This window comes from Aspergillus alliaceus (genome assembly GCF_009176365.1).
Source record: "Aspergillus alliaceus strain CBS 536.65 unplaced genomic scaffold BDW43scaffold_7, whole genome shotgun sequence".
In the NCBI taxonomy this organism is placed as follows: Eukaryota; Fungi; Ascomycota; class Eurotiomycetes; order Eurotiales; family Aspergillaceae; genus Aspergillus; species Aspergillus alliaceus.
In genome coordinates this window covers 515,483-529,958 of record NW_022474690.1, presented here as the reverse complement: position 1 = coordinate 529,958, position 14,476 = coordinate 515,483, and the positions used below count along the sequence as shown (strand labels likewise).

At 51.1% G+C, this 14,476-nt stretch overlaps 6 protein-coding genes across 6 annotated transcripts; 3 read left to right on the top strand and 3 right to left on the bottom strand.

Annotated features, from left to right (window-relative positions):
• Positions 1–412: 412 nt before the first annotated feature.
• BDW43DRAFT_266433 (FAD-dependent oxidoreductase) lies at positions 413–2,316 on the top strand. Its single transcript, XM_032040870.1, has 5 exons — positions 413–906; positions 962–1,247; positions 1,305–1,601; positions 1,692–1,767; positions 1,852–2,316. The coding sequence occupies exons 1-5, from the start codon at positions 529–531 to the stop codon at positions 2,036–2,038; spliced, it is 1,224 nt and encodes a 407-aa protein (XP_031903737.1). The 5' UTR covers positions 413–528; the 3' UTR covers positions 2,039–2,316.
• A 178-nt stretch (positions 2,317–2,494) lies between these two features.
• BDW43DRAFT_227723 (uncharacterized protein) lies at positions 2,495–5,855 on the top strand. Its single transcript, XM_032039482.1, has 4 exons — positions 2,495–2,824; positions 3,037–4,285; positions 4,335–5,447; positions 5,506–5,855. Exons 1-4 carry the CDS (start codon positions 2,638–2,640, stop codon positions 5,624–5,626), a joined length of 2,670 nt encoding a protein of 889 aa, XP_031903736.1. The 5' UTR covers positions 2,495–2,637; the 3' UTR covers positions 5,627–5,855.
• BDW43DRAFT_227765 (WSC domain-containing protein) lies at positions 5,856–7,011 on the bottom strand. The gene is made up of 2 exons (XM_032039483.1): positions 6,571–7,011; positions 5,856–6,512 (listed from the first exon to the last, which is right to left on the bottom strand). Exons 1-2 carry the CDS (start codon positions 6,851–6,853, stop codon positions 6,085–6,087), a joined length of 711 nt encoding a protein of 236 aa, XP_031903735.1. The 5' UTR covers positions 6,854–7,011; the 3' UTR covers positions 5,856–6,084.
• A 1,153-nt stretch (positions 7,012–8,164) lies between these two features.
• Positions 8,165–8,650, bottom strand: BDW43DRAFT_227681 (uncharacterized protein). Its single transcript, XM_032039480.1, has one exon. The coding sequence runs from the start codon at positions 8,535–8,537 to the stop codon at positions 8,280–8,282; it is 258 nt and encodes an 85-aa protein (XP_031903734.1). The 5' UTR covers positions 8,538–8,650; the 3' UTR covers positions 8,165–8,279.
• Positions 8,651–10,871, top strand: cps1 (Gly-Xaa carboxypeptidase). The gene is made up of 3 exons (XM_032039481.1): positions 8,651–9,110; positions 9,212–10,545; positions 10,612–10,871. Exons 1-3 carry the CDS (start codon positions 8,764–8,766, stop codon positions 10,668–10,670), a joined length of 1,740 nt encoding a protein of 579 aa, XP_031903733.1. The 5' UTR covers positions 8,651–8,763; the 3' UTR covers positions 10,671–10,871.
• On the bottom strand, positions 10,611–13,842 carry gta1 (glutaminase GtaA). Its single transcript, XM_032039479.1, has 8 exons — positions 13,271–13,842; positions 12,897–13,192; positions 12,393–12,835; positions 11,749–12,332; positions 11,496–11,698; positions 11,302–11,445; positions 11,111–11,246; positions 10,611–11,063 (listed from the first exon to the last, which is right to left on the bottom strand). The coding sequence occupies exons 1-8, from the start codon at positions 13,462–13,464 to the stop codon at positions 10,985–10,987; spliced, it is 2,079 nt and encodes a 692-aa protein (XP_031903732.1). The 5' UTR covers positions 13,465–13,842; the 3' UTR covers positions 10,611–10,984.
• Between the last annotated feature and the right edge of the window lie 634 nt (positions 13,843–14,476).

Below are 14,476 nucleotides of genomic sequence, written 5' to 3'. Positions count from 1 at the left end.
AATATGTGTCAAAGTGAGCCGATATTGATTGACTCCGAGTGTATCCGTGGAGTGCCACACTCAAGGTCACACGGGAGGGGATTCGCGAGATCCTCAAGAATCCATCAGACGACCAGAATACGAGGATTCACCAATGATGGCAAGGAATCAGCGTTGGTGAACCCATTGGGTTATCTAGGGTTGCTTAATTATCTTAACGTGGTGGAGACGGTCAATTTAACCTCCATGTCTCCAGCCAATCCACAACCCGGGGATATAACTCAAATCTTCATTAAACTCTCGCGATATTACCCCCCAATAGCACTATGGCCCGGAGAAATCTACTATAGGCCAGGATCTGCCTTCTTCAAAAAAAAAGAGGGGCCCACCTTGTATGTCCATATCGCACCATCCAACGAGACCAATCTATCCCCTCCCCCTCCCTCCCCACCAACTAGTAAATTAAGAAAAAGAAAAGGAAAAAAAAAAAGTATCAGTGGAATATCCCACTTTGCCTGCACTTGATTGATAAAAGAACATCCCTCAACAATGGCCGACGAACAACCCTCCGTGCTCATCATCGGCGCCGGCATCAGCGGCCTGATCCTAGCCCAGTATCTCAAAACCTCAGGCGTTCCATTCCAGATCTTCGAGCGCGACCCGGCAGTCGATGCACGGAGCGGCGGATGGGGCCTTACCCTACACTGGGCACTACCGGCATTGCGACAATTACTACCAGCTGAGCTAGTCGCCCGACTCCCCGAGACATACGTGAACAAAGAAGCTGCAGCGCGCGGCGATACCGGCCGGTACCAATTCTTCGATCTGAAGTCCGGCGAAGCGCTATATAGTGTCCCTGCGGCGGAACGAATCCGCGTGAGTCGGGTGAGACTGCGCCAGTTGTTGACGACGGGGATCGAAGTCCAGGTGAGACGTTCCCAACTCACCGTGCCAACAAATCGTAACCAGTCATACACAACAGTGGAACAAATCTCTCAAGGACATCGAATCCTCCCCCGACGCCATTACGGCCCATTTCGAAGATGGCTCCTCATATACAGGCCGTATCCTTCTCAGCTGTGACGGATCGCGCTCTCTCACGCGCCAAATCCTTTACCCAAACGATCACGAAATGAACACCTTGCCCGTCCAGCTCCTCGGCGCAACAGCCCTCTACTCCCCGGATGAGATGCACGGCGCCCAGAATATCGACCCTTTCATCTTCCAGGGCGCTCACCCGGACACCAACGTCTATCTCTTCTTCAGCTGTACCTGTCCCCTCTCCCCATCAAGCATCCCAACATACTAACCAGAAAGGAATATAGTCCTCGACACACCCAATAACTTCTCCGACAGCACAAACAAATACCACTGCCAACTCATCGTCTCTTGGGCCGAATCAAAGGCCATCGATGTCCCAGCTTCAAACGCAGAGCGCATCGCCCTGATGAAATCCCTAACAGAGAACTGGGCCGATCCCTTCAAGTCTTTGATCCACCAGGTCCCCGATACGACAGAGGTAGTGTCGATTCGGGTCGCGGATTGGATTTTCGCGCCCGAGAAGTCGAGGGAGCATCCTCGGGTTGTGCTTGTAGGGGATTCGGCGCATACCATGACTATGTGTTTGTTTTCCTTTTCTTTTCTTTTTTTTTTTTTTGTGGAGGGATGAGGTGTGGTAGGCCAGTGGGTTTGTGCTAACAACGGATATACAGTTAGGGGTGAAGGGGCGAATAATGCGATTGTGGATGTGCAGGATTTGGTTAAGAGGGTTAATTTTAGGGCTGTGGAGTATGGGCTTCTTTTTTACATACCTGCTCTGATTATACTTCTATGCCTATGGATGAGGTGGTGTGCTAATGGTGAGGTATATAGGTCTTGTACGCTGGAGACTCTTCAATCGTCGGTTGCTGCGTATGAACGAGATAGCTTTGCGCGGGCGGAGACTTCTGTCCTGAACTCGAGACAGGCTTGTCTTGATGCCCATGATTTCGAGACGATTCTGAAGGGGAGTCCGCTGGTTTCGAAGCGGGTGTTGAAGGAGGATGAGTGTCTTGGATAGACATCGAGATGAGGTTCATTTAAGGGCTAGGCATGGTATAGTCTACGGAAAGTCATTGGAATATGATAGATGATAAGACAATTTACAGGATATGGTCAGTTATATCCCGGTGTCCATCACGACCTATGGAGGAAAAGACAATCCTATTGGTGAACTTCTGTGTACATACACGGGTGCAAGTGTCCATCGACTACCGAAATGTATATCATTAACCTCAACAAACCACACCTTGGCACGAAATGCAGGGCAGGCGATCGGCAGAGACCATTTAGTGTTCCCAATAGCATTAGCATTACGATTAGGGTGTTGCATTAGGGTTTGTTTTAGGGTTTGTGATATCAGGCCACTATCAGGCAACTATGGCGATTACATAAGAACACCCTAAGAAACCGAGACAGCGCCACTTCGCTTTCACTTCGACGCGCTTTGTTTTCTCCCCCCAGTCCCATCACCACAGGCCCGTCATCCACCATCGATTCTCATTCATTGTATCATCGTTATTACTCCCTGAATCGCACCTGTTCGGGTCCCGTATCACGCTCTGAACTTGCTACAAAGTGAGCTGGAGGTGGAGTCCGCTTAGCTGACCGCCTTTCCATATGCCACGATCTACTGCGCGTGCTGCTACCACGCAGGGCGACCTCTCAACCCTGAAGGGGAGTCCGCCTCAGAGACGATGGACAAGAAGTCAGAGTCGGGAAATCGAGGCTCAGCAGTATATGGTACCTGCCGGCCAATCCTCTCCCGAAGGCAGGAAGAAAGGATGGAAGAATAAGGGGCGAAATGGTCAGTACAGTTGATTTTTTGAGAATGAGAATATAGAGTAAAGAAAAATCGTTTTCGTTTTCCCGTATTAAGTTTTGATTCTTTTCGTTGGGGGCTGTTGGGTTGCACATAGCTGTGGATTCATATGTTCGTTGTGTTTTGTGCTGCCCTTCAGTATGAAGGATACCTGGAGTGTGCCTTCCTTTAGACAGGAACTTATATCTCCATCATAGGCTTGGGCGTCGTCGTCGAAGAATCACCCTTAAAATCATCTATTAAGTCGGGGTTTCGTGCTAGCCAGGTAATCCCTGAATCCCCGGAAGATGCGCACAACATCTCCATGTCGGGTACCACCATTCTGGAGCCAGAATTTGATCCGGAGTCCGAGGATGCCCTCGACCCGGAACTGATGCTCGAGGCCCTGCCAGATTTGGAGAGGGTTGCGATGAACGTCCTGGATTTCCTACTCCAGGATTCTGCGGATCAAGCCAGTATGCTCAGCATGGTGAAGCGACTTGCGGATCCTAGAAACACCCAAAGCAAACGTCTTACCCGTTCGAAAATGAAGTTGAAGGAAGAAGCCAGAAACTTTGGAGGTAAAACGTATATTGATGTCTTGCAAACTAGCAATTTGATTTCGTCACGCTTGGCCAGCAAAGACGGAGTCGAGCCGAACTGGAGCCCTGAGCCTATCCTCCATCGCGCTAATTGTGCTCGCTTTGCACTGGAAGTGCTTCTGGCTAGTGGAGATTCAACCAATCAGGCAATCAGAAATTTGGAAAGTCTATTTCCATTACCTTTTATGAATGATCTCGTCCGTGATGGCCAGCGCGGTACCGTTGGGAAAAGCGCGCTTGAAAGGGACACGTTTGCTCTTGCCTTAGAGATTCGCACCCGGTCCTTGATCATGCAGCTGGAGGAGCACCAAAATAGCCATGACTTTGATCCCCATGCTATTCTGCAAGATGGTTTCTTCCTGATCGCATCTTCCGGCGAAGATTTGGAGAGCAGCGATGGGCCCCTTCGTGGGTTTAACCCGGACAAGCTGGGCGGTGCAGACGGGTACCTTCCCGACCCTTTCAAAGACACGGCATACAGTCGTTTCGAGGATATGCGTGACACCTTATTAGAGCATGAAGATGGTATCGAGGTGCTGAAACGCTATTTTAGCTGGCAGAAATTTCTTTCGCGAGCATCTCAATGGGTCCGCAAACGATGTGAGGAAATCAACCAAAACCTGAAGCGCCAGCAGAGTGCAGAAGATATGCGCGAAAAGTTCTTTGCCGAACCGAAAAAGGACCGTCGCAGTCTGAGCAGCGTGGCGGCACGCTCTGAATTTACACCCCGGCGTACGGAAGAAAGAAGCGAACGGGGTACGGTCGCGCCTGTTGACAGCCGAAGAGATTCTGCGATTCCTTCTGAGACTCAAAGAGAGATACCGACCGTCGTTGAGCCCAAAGAACGGAGAAAGTCTGGGAAGCCGTAAGTCAATGATATAGTTCGAAGCCAAACAGCTGACTAACGTTTAAAGGTTCTTCCTGAACGAAGCGTCTATAGAACGGATGAAGCAGAGACGGGCGCGTCGACAATCTGACGTCGTTGTGAGGCCGGGCTCACAAACTGTACCTGAGGAATCCCAGCTTCGGCGCCAAACACTACCTGCACCTCGGCAAGCGAGACCTTCATCGCCGGAAGAAACCACTGAAGTACCGGCTTCCCGCGACGCATCCCCGACTCTGCTCCATGACGAACCGGAGTTTACCTTGGACGATGAATCTGAGCTGTTTGTTGGCGAGCGCTCACAGTTAGAAAAATCGCGCAGTCCTGTCATGGTCCGTAACTCACGCGAGCCCCGCCACGAGACGGTCAGTCCTGTACGGAGCAGGCTCTTCGCATCTCAGTTGCGCCGAGAGACGACCTCCACGCAGGCTAGCAATGCCTCCCGTCTGATACCCTCAAGCCTGGATTTGTGGAAAGCAGCCATGGCCGACGGCTCTCCAGGACCTTCTAGGAAACGTCAACGGTCCGATCGCGCAGCATTTATCGACCGCCAGACGAATGCACACCGCGTTTCACCAATCAGCCATGGAAACGATCGAAGCGTTGAAAGGCGCCGCAACGAACGCCCGTCCAAGAAACGGAGACGCAGCGAATCAGAAGACCAGGACGAGGACGAAAGCGACGAGGAATTCAGCAACTACAACCGCTCCGTCGATATCGCACGCAAGCGCGCAGAGAAACCGAAACAGCCCCAATCGAAGCGCCAAAAAGTTAGAGAGAATGAAGATGAGTCAGCAGCTCAATTACAGGACGGCCTAGAAGAAACCACACGCTCCACTACCGTTCCTGAATCACCTGATGCAGCGTCTAAGAGCAAAAGTCCAGCGCCGGTCCCCGTATCATCCAGTGCCAGGCACACTGTCACTTCGACTAAGGCGCAGATGCGATGGACACCGTCCGAAGACGCGCGCCTGATCCGGTTGATTGAGGAAACCGATCTGGGGGGACCCAAGGGCTCTGGGTGGTGCAAGATCGCTCAGAAAAATGAGGCTCAGTCAGTGCTAAAAGGCGAATCCCGAATTGAGGGCCGAGGCCAAGTTCAGCTGAAAGATAGAGCGAGAAATTTGAAGATCAAATTTCTTCGGTGCGTTACCTCTTCGCTTCACTCTACCCCGTGAGTCTAATTCACTAACGAGGAACAGAGAACAAAAGCCTCTCCCTAGGCATTTCAAATATGTTACCATGAAAGAAAAAGACGTCGCCATGCTCTTGAAACGAGGTATTGACGTATCCCGAGCGTCGAGGGAGCAGAATGACGAATGATTCAACGCCCTTGCTTGATCGTTGCGCGTTTCACTTGCCTGTATAGCCGGAGTTGAGAGATACCCCTTTATATGCGCTCTATTTGAGTATATTGGTTAAATGATGGTTATGTTTCCCCATTCTAGCCTTAACTTTATTGGGCTATGGTCCTTACATTAATAGACTTAATTGTTATCTTCTCGAATGATATTGTTCAACAATATTATGATTATAGCCAGCGGATCGGGTATCTAACGTGCGCAACAACCCAGTACTATACCGCAGTACAGGCACCGAATCGACCAGCAATTCGAGTTCAATAGCTACAAGCCATGCGTAGATGAAAGTAATCAATCTAGGCAATCATCCAGTGTCGCACATACCGAGCATCTAGCGCCCAGCCACCATATAGACAAAACAATCACATCACTCTATACACATCCAACCGTCATCGTCCTCGACCCGGTACACCACACCATCTACAGCCAATTCACAGCAAGCGGAGCCAACATCACCCCAACCAGCGACGCGGCAAGCACCGGCCGACCAGCAGCAGCTCCAGTCGCCGTCGCAGACGGGGTAAAAGAAGGCGACGACGGCGACCCCGAAGCCTTAGCCGTAGCCGCAGATGTCGCAAACGACAACGAAGTCGAAGGCGAAGCCTCCGCATCCCCCTGATTTGGATCAGCCGCCGCCGACGGCGCGGTCAAGATACTACTAGGGATAGATGTCTTGGGTGCATCGGTCCCCGTAGCCGTCTTCACCATCGTCGGGTTCACGCTCAGGGTAGCCAGGGGATCAGACGCGCCGTCCTCATCCGGGGCCGTGACGATGCCGTTATTAGAGTCTACGGATCTGGGCTCTCCGTTGGAGTGCGTGACTACTGTCCAGGTGTTGGGGCCTCCGCCTGTAGGGGGCTTTGTGAGTAGGTGGTCGTGAAGGGTGGTTGGGATGGCATGACTTACACCTTTCGGAGGGATATCCGGGGCACCGGATGCTGCATTCTTTGTTGGATACTTGTGCTGAGGCGGGGGGAAGTTCGTCGCCGCAGTAGCATCGCTCGCCTTGCACGGCGTAGACAAGCTTCTTGTCTGCATGGCAGAATTGCTCGCACATCGCAACGGATTGGTAGGCCGTTGAATGAGAGGCGGAAAGGCTACCCACGTCATTGTAGCAGCTGGTATCTGAGGATAAGGCGAGGGCCGGTGCAAGCGACAGAAGGGAAAGGATGAGGATGTTTCTGGTCATTCTGCCTTGTTGATGGTGCTGAAGAAGAAAGTGAATGTGACTGCTGCGTCTATATATGCCTCTTTTTCTTTTCCCTTTTTTTGTGATTTTGTTTGAGGTCGTTTCGGCGCCGGGCAGATTTATAAATGGAAACGAACGGTCGACAGATGAAACAGACAAGAAAGTAAACGTTAAAGATAGTCTAATTTTTATTGACAAAGAGGGCAACGAAGAAAAGACACGTCCGGGGCAAAAACGCTTTGAAATATGAAATATCCCAATCCCTTCGGGCGAGGGCGCAAAATAAAAATAAAAAAAAGCCAAAAAGAAACGGAAATCAATAACCAACCCCTTGGGAAAATCTGACGCAAAATTCAGCAATAAAACCACAACAACAGAATGCCGATCGGGAAGATCGTAACAGGAACCCTCCTCTGAACGACAGTTCGCTCGTCGATCGACTTGCTGAAACTCCCCGCCCAGGAAGGAGTTTCAGCCAATCCCTTACGTGAGTTTCATCGCCGTTCATGTCGCTTAGCTGTGGTTCGGGCAATTTAGCGTAGGGCCAACTTGTTTCCACTCTTGCCAGTGAGAATGCCCCTGCTGTGATGTCATGGATCGACCGCGCTATTGCTTTCTGAGACCACCACGCGAGTGACTATCGATTATTATGTTTTGGTTGTTTGGAGGCGCATGCCCGGGGAGAGACAGGGACACGCCTCATTGGGCACCCTGTCTTATTTTCCTGGGACGTGGAGGGGGGTGCAAATACCTTAGGGCCTTGAAGAACCCGGAAATCCTATCTGTCAGGTGTAAAAGGGGAAATAATGTTGACGATGAATTTGTGAAGATGAGTTTATTAGTTTATGGTTGTTTTGAAAGTTTGGTTCCTTTTGATTCATGCTGTCACGAGACCGGCACCTGATCACCACAGCCCTTGTTCAACCATCGGAACTTCGTAGCATCAGCAAAACTGACGGATTTCATGACCTCCCTTCAGCAAGCCAATTCTCACAGGTCATCTTGTCTCATTCCAGCTGAAAAGCTCTATCAGACTCATCCGGTCAACTATCCGACCCCCCCCCCCCCCCCCCGCGCCCCCAAGACATGGATACTCCCTTCACCCCTCAATTCCAAATCAAACCCCCTACAGGAATAAAGGGTTGCAGTCCATTCTCATGGCTCTGAGGCCACGAGCGCCATCCCTTCCTTCCTAAAATTAATGCAACACCGCATATCGGGCTGTTCCATGGCGCTTCTAGAAAAATTGCCAGCCTGCAGTACCCCTCGTTGCCCCCTCATTGAGCCCGTACAGGTCAATAAGGTATGTTATGTTATGTCTAGACCTGGAAAACCAGACTCCAAACAGAGCATGCATCCATAGTCACGCCAAATATAGTGACGCAAACCCACTTCAACACGAACACGATTGACGTGGACAGGGCCCTCATCTAAGACAAAGCCAAGAGCCCATCACACCAACCCAATCCAACGCGGGTTCGGTCCGTTGGACGAGTCGAGTCTCCAAGTCAACTCGGTCTCCCACCGAGAAGCTAACTCTCCGGATTAAACAGAGAACAACCTCCAAGTCTCCAAAAGCCAGGCTTCTGTCACCGCAAGCCAGCCCGGCTTTGACCTTCCCAGACGGGCAAGTTATCTGCCGACTAAAGGCGGGTGACTCCGCTCTTATCGGCGATTGCACCATTGAGGGTTGATCTTTATCCGAGGCAGCAAGCGGAGAAGGATGCGGAGATGGACAAATGGTAATCACGGACGGAAATGGCGACAAATGTCGAGATAAGATCAATTCAATATATTCTAGCTAGATCCTCCTAGCTCAACTCAGTTTCTCTCAATTCTATCCCATATATACATACCTCATCTGAACATACATACATGGGAATAAAATAAGACCAAGAAGAAGAAAGAAAATGCACCCAAAGACCCCCCTCCTCGCCCTCCTCCTCACTCCACTAACAGCATCATCCCTCACCATCCCATTCCCATTTACTACTACTACTTCCTCCCAGCAAATCCTCGTCCCCTCCGACCTTGAAATCTGCCCCTTAGCCCCCAAAATTACCCCACCAAACGATGGTCTCCTCCCCAGCCTCCGATTCCTCGAAGACAACGCCTTCCGCGCCCGCCAGGCAAACCGCCTCTCGAGAGCCGTACAAGTCCCCACAACAGTGACAGATTACATGCGAGATCCGTACGATGAGGGATTCGCCCCGTTCGTCGAGTTCCAGGAGCTGTTGGAACGGCTTTTTCCTGTTACGTATGTAATCACATCTACCTTGGATCTACCGGAACATTTATTCTACCCATGTAGCCTAGCTAGCATACAGCTAACTAACCACCTAAATAAAACATGAACAGCCACGCAAAGGCAAATGTATCCCACATAAACCGCCTAGGTCTTCTCTACACCCTCCCCGGCACCGATCCCACCCTAAAACCCCTCCTCTTCACAGCCCACCAAGACGTCGTGCCCATCAACGATCCCCGGGATTGGACGCACCCGCCTTTCGCGGGGTTCTTCGACGGGACCTGGGTATGGGGACGGGGCGCCAGCGATTGCAAGAACGTGCTTATCGGACTCCTTTCCGTCGTCGAGGATCTGCTGGAGCAGGGGTGGAGACCGACGCGGACGGTGCTGCTTGCGTTTGGGTTTGATGAGGAGTCGCATGGGTTTCTTGGGGCGGGGGCGATTGCCGAGTATTTGGAGGGGGTGTATGGCGCTGATGGGGTGGAGTTTGTGTTGGATGAAGGGGGGATGGGGATTGAGGAGGTTGAGTCTTCCTCTCCTTCTTTTGAGGAGGGTGGAGTGAGGGACAAAGAGGGCGGTGGTGGAGTCGTGTATGCGCTTCCCGGCGTGTCGGAGAAAGGGAGTGTTGATCTCGTCTTTACGCTTTCTGTGCCGGGCGGGCATAGTTCGATTCCGCCCGCGCATACGGGGATCGGGATTCTGTCGGAGATCATTTATAGCCTTGAGGGGCAGGAGCTGTTCTCGCCGCGGTTGTCCGATAGTCATCCGTCGCGCAAGAAGCTGGAGTGTCAGGTACGGCATTCGCCGGGGAGTGTTGAGCCTTGGCTTGCGGATGCGCTGGCGTCGAATGATCATGTCTCGACGGCGGAGAGACTGGCGCGGTCGCGGGGCGATAAGTTCCGGTATATCTTGCAGACGTCGCAGGCGGTGGATATCTTCCATGGAGGCGTGAAGACGAATGCGCTGCCGGAGCATGTGCAGGCGGTGGTCAATTATCGGGTCGCCTTGCACGAGACGCCTGAGGCGGTCATGGATCGGGCTGTGGGGGTGGTTGGACCCATTGTCGACAAGTATAATCTGACTCTGGCCGCGTTCCCGGAGGAAGAGCCAGAGGGCAAGTTGAATCATTTGACCATCTCAACGCTGAGTGGTGCCTTGTCGCCAGCTCCGGTCAGTCCCACGGACACCGGCAAGGATGCCGTCTGGACGCGGTTTGCTGGTGTCACCCGCTCGGTGTTTGAGTCGGTGCCGAGTTTGAAAGGCAAGACCGTGGTTGTTAGTGGCGATATCATGACTGGCAATACAGATACCAGATTTTATTGGAATTTATCCCGGAATATCTATCGGTGGAGCCCGTCGCGCATTGGCGGTACGCTGAATATCCATACCGTTGATGAGCGGGTGGCCATCGATGTGCATTTGGAGGCTATGGCTTTGTATTATGGTATGTCTTACTCTCTCTTCTTTGCTCTAGGTTTATGTGAAGGAAGACGGTTACTGACATGGGTAGATCTCATTCGAGCTTTTGATGCGTGGAATAGCTCAGTCGAGCCCACTCACGATTTGTAGACAACCGGAGATGCTGAAATAACGCTACCTGATATTGAGATAGTCGAATATTTAATCAGCCCAGGGAGGTGCATTGGTGAGGCAACGCTAAGCCTACAGACACTATCGGTAAAATATCCTGTCGACTCCACGAATGTACAAAGCGTCAAAGATAGTAACCAATTTGTATCTTCAGGCTAAAGTGAGAACTGTATATATGCGGATGCGCTATTCAACAACGGCCGAGTGGCCGGGGTAAGGATAAATAGGAGTAATAAAGCCTAGCGAATGTCTCGCCCACAAAAGCGAATCATAACCTAAGAATATACAGGGGATCAAAGGCCCTCTTCAAGAACTAATAATGCAAACGCGCCACCCATCACGGGCCGCGCAATGAAGGTGATTCCAGGATAGCTACGATCGTCAGCAGATGCCCAAGCGTCGAGTCTCCAGATACTTACTTTCCCGTACTAGTGTCATAAAGATCGGTAAAGGCACGGTTTGTCGGTGTCTCATTGATCCAGGTCGTAAGCGCCTTGTGGAACATATCTCGAGTGCTGGTCGATGCAACGGCGGCTGCAAAGAGTTCCCAGTCCGCTAGAAGAAGGGTTAGCAATGAATCCCACCGTATGGAAAATAATATCCAGCTTACCCTTGGTATACGAATGACGAGTATCAAGCGGGACACCATATTTCGCCTTCACTGTCGGATAGAACGTGCTCTGCATATCATACACTGATTGAGGAACCAGATTCAGGCCCAATTCACGGTCTGTGTACAGATTGTACAGAAGGCCTAGAAGACAGTCAGTATTTGTAAGTGCATCTCTTACGCAGCGAACCAACCATGAGTCTCGTTAGCTCCGTACGACAATGTCGAGTGTGGAGGATTGGCATTGTGAGCTACGCCTAATGTCTGCCATCTCGTGATGTAATCCTTAGCGATGCTTGAGTGGTTCGAGGCATCATCTGGGTGTGCAGTCCTATTACTGATTGCTGCCATTGCTTGGATGCCAATAATTCCCTTCAATGCCAGGTTGGTCTGGTTTCTGTGCCACTATCAGCTTCAACCTTCACCTCGGATTTCTGCATCACTTACGCCAAGGGACCAGCAAAATCATCTGTAGAGATTTGGTTCGCCGGGTAAATAGCATCTTCCACCAGATACGTCGTCCATTTCTTGAGGATGGGATAATGCTGCGAGAGATAGTCGTTGTCCTTGGCCTTCATGGCATAAGCAAGGGCCATGATGACCATGTTCCCGCACTCTTCCAGTGGCATTTGTTCGTCCTTACCGTCAGGGTGTCCAGTGGCGTTCGGGTAGTGGGCCCCAATATCGTGCATGGCGAACGTGTTAGGATACTTTCCGTTTTCTTGTATCTCAAAGATCGGTTTCAGCAGCAGCTTGAGGAGCTCAGGGTTCGTATACAGAAAGATTGGATGAGCCGGGAAGACGACGTCCACAGTGTTCATGTTACCATTAGAGGAGATCTCCTTCATAAAAATATACGGATCGTCCGGCGTTCCGGTTAATTGCACAGCAGCAAAGACCTGACGGACCGTAAGCGAGGTGATGGTCAGGTAGTCCTGGCCAGCTGCATCAAGTGAATCTTGGGCTATTTGATTGTCCAGATCCTTCGATAGCGCTGCTGCTGCTGCATAATCATGATGAAAGAAATCCAGCTGTATTATACATTAGCTCCGACTCAAAAATCCCCTAAGATCGCAGCAATGGCTACTCACCGCAGCTGTCGCGGTGCTGAAGTGACTCTTCCAAAGCGAGGGCATCACAGTCATCCCCTCAGGCTTACCACTGTACTGGATTGCACTGTCCTGGGCGAGACCAATAGAGAACAACGTGCTCGCAGACGTTTTCACCGACCCAAGATCACGGGAAAAGGCAAACACGGGCCAATTGGTCGAAATGGCACGATAGGTTTTGTCGTTCGAGTTGGCTAGCTTTCCGTTTTTTGCGAACGCAGTTCGCACATCAACATCTGGTCCGGACTGGTAGGTCATTCCGTCCCCATCCTCTGTTGCCCAGTACCACTCTCCCCATTCTGCCTGGTCATTGATTTCGGAGAACAGAAGCTGTGTCTGGCGGTAGACCTTGTGGTAGGCAACGCCATCATCTGTGACACCGTAGTCCCACTGTGCAATGGCATTTCGATCTCCAGACACCCATTCTGAGGTGCGGTTAGATACCGGGATGACAGCTCAGGGGGGGGGGGTTAACTTCTTTCTTACCAGCTGAGATATCGGAGTACACCTGTATGTCATGAGATTTACCGTCGATTGATTCGACTTCTACGTCCAGGTAGGAAAATATGAGCGACTGCCTCCGGAGATCATCCGGTGTGATCGGGGAAAGGAATGTGATTTTCATTTCCACCATATCTCCAACCCGCATTGTAAACACACTCGAAGTTGAGGTGTACTCATACGAAGTCTGGTTCACGATGGGAGTTCCAGGAATACCCCCCATCCATGTGTAGGTCGAGCCATCGACACGGATCTGACCGGCCCAGCCATTCACTTGACCGCTACCACCAGAAACACTGCTTAGCCAATGCGCCGGAAGGGTTGATGTCGTCCATACCGACACCTTCGAGACTACTCACAACCAGAAAGTAGGCCATTGACCAGCCAGGTACCCGCCATTACCGCCATCTGTACCTGCAGAGAGCCATGTGCTCAAATAAGGCGATTTGACAGCCAGTGGCAGCGCAGGAGGCCTCGCGGGAGAGAAGGTTGACGCGGCTCCCACATAGGACACTAGGGAGGCTACCGACAGACAAAGCGAGAGGAAATGCATTGTGATCCGAGAGACGAGATTCACCCAGGGCACATCCTTCTTTATATGTGCAACTAAATTCCAAACGTTTTCGTTCAGAAGAATGATCCAGGTCCGCCGAAAACGTGTCCGAGTGAATGTGGGCCGAAGGAATGTTGAGTGGAATGTCAGGCACACTTATATAGTTGGTCGCGTCCGCATACCGGAGGAAAGGAGAAAAAAAATCCAGGAGAGACTAGACAAATCATGAAAGTTTAGCATAAGACTTGCCGGTCTAGAAGGAAATGCGGCATGAAGGCACGCATGATGGGAGGAATTCCCCCCTCGACCATCGCCTGACCTGTCAGACTCTGTTGGGGGAGACTCGTGAGATCTTGAGCCGTCTGCCCGAGAAATGAAAGAGAAGCGGAATTCCAGGAGGGAGAGAACGTCAATTGGACGGACGAAATAATCGGAGATTACGATGCAAGGGTCAATAGAGTATGAGTATGTACCTTATAGTTAGCCGCTCCGGCCTCGACCACTCTTAGGCCGATGTGGTCTGGAGCTGCAGAGGATCTGATGGAGACAACCAGACACTAAACCATGATAGTCTTGGTTTTCTTAGATCCACCTGAGCAAACAATGAGAGGCCTAAGAGGCACTAGTGGCTAATAACTATGGGGTAGTGTGGGTTAGACTTCGGCACTGATATGAGGGGGGAAGGGAAAGAAGCATATGACTATACCTCGGTGAATGAGGGAGAATAGATCACGAATTATCTTATATCCGTATCAATATCAATAGGGATATCGATAATAATAATGCAGTGAGCTCGAGTATAAGAGAGCGACGCGAGGGGGAGATCCTAAACTTCGACGGAGGACTAAGAATAGATCTCTTCCGGTAGCCGAACTGCATCAACCTGGGAAGATCGATCAAGAAGAAGAAAGTGAAAAGACGCAGACAAACACGGCCTGAGGCCAAGTCCTGTCAGTGATTTCCCCAAACCCTAAAAAGGAAAGTGATAGATGGGCCGTGGGGTCACACTTTC

Excerpts from the sequence above, each read along its gene's own strand:
- BDW43DRAFT_266433 (XM_032040870.1), top strand. The coding sequence starts at position 529 with ATGGCCGACGAACAACCCTCCGTGCTCATCATCGGCGCCGGCATCAGC. Across the intron at positions 907-961 it reads CGACGGGGATCGAAGTCCAG|TGGAACAAATCTCTCAAGGA; the intron begins GTGAGACGTTCC and ends CATACACAACAG. Across the intron at positions 1,602-1,691 it reads GGCGCATACCATGACTATGT|TTAGGGGTGAAGGGGCGAAT; the intron begins GTTTGTTTTCCT and ends ACGGATATACAG.
- BDW43DRAFT_227723 (XM_032039482.1), top strand. The coding sequence starts at position 2,638 with ATGCCACGATCTACTGCGCGTGCTGCTACCACGCAGGGCGACCTCTCA. Across the intron at positions 2,825-3,036 it reads GAAGAATAAGGGGCGAAATG|GCTTGGGCGTCGTCGTCGAA; the intron begins GTCAGTACAGTT and ends TCTCCATCATAG. Across the intron at positions 4,286-4,334 it reads CGGAGAAAGTCTGGGAAGCC|GTTCTTCCTGAACGAAGCGT; the intron begins GTAAGTCAATGA and ends TAACGTTTAAAG.
- BDW43DRAFT_227765 (XM_032039483.1), bottom strand. The coding sequence starts at position 6,853 with ATGACCAGAAACATCCTCATCCTTTCCCTTCTGTCGCTTGCACCGGCC. Across the intron at positions 6,513-6,570 it reads CGGATATCCCTCCGAAAGGT|GCGGAGGCCCCAACACCTGG; the intron begins GTAAGTCATGCC and ends AGCCCCCTACAG.
- BDW43DRAFT_227681 (XM_032039480.1), bottom strand. The coding sequence starts at position 8,537 with ATGGTGCAATCGCCGATAAGAGCGGAGTCACCCGCCTTTAGTCGGCAG.
- cps1 (XM_032039481.1), top strand. The coding sequence starts at position 8,764 with ATGCACCCAAAGACCCCCCTCCTCGCCCTCCTCCTCACTCCACTAACA. Across the intron at positions 9,111-9,211 it reads GAACGGCTTTTTCCTGTTAC|CCACGCAAAGGCAAATGTAT; the intron begins GTATGTAATCAC and ends AAACATGAACAG. Across the intron at positions 10,546-10,611 it reads GGCTATGGCTTTGTATTATG|ATCTCATTCGAGCTTTTGAT; the intron begins GTATGTCTTACT and ends TGACATGGGTAG.
- gta1 (XM_032039479.1), bottom strand. The coding sequence starts at position 13,464 with ATGCATTTCCTCTCGCTTTGTCTGTCGGTAGCCTCCCTAGTGTCCTAT. Across the intron at positions 12,836-12,896 it reads GTACTCCGATATCTCAGCTG|AATGGGTGTCTGGAGATCGA; the intron begins GTAAGAAAGAAG and ends ACCGCACCTCAG. Across the intron at positions 11,247-11,301 it reads TCGTCATTCGTATACCAAGG|CGGACTGGGAACTCTTTGCA; the intron begins GTAAGCTGGATA and ends CCCTTCTTCTAG.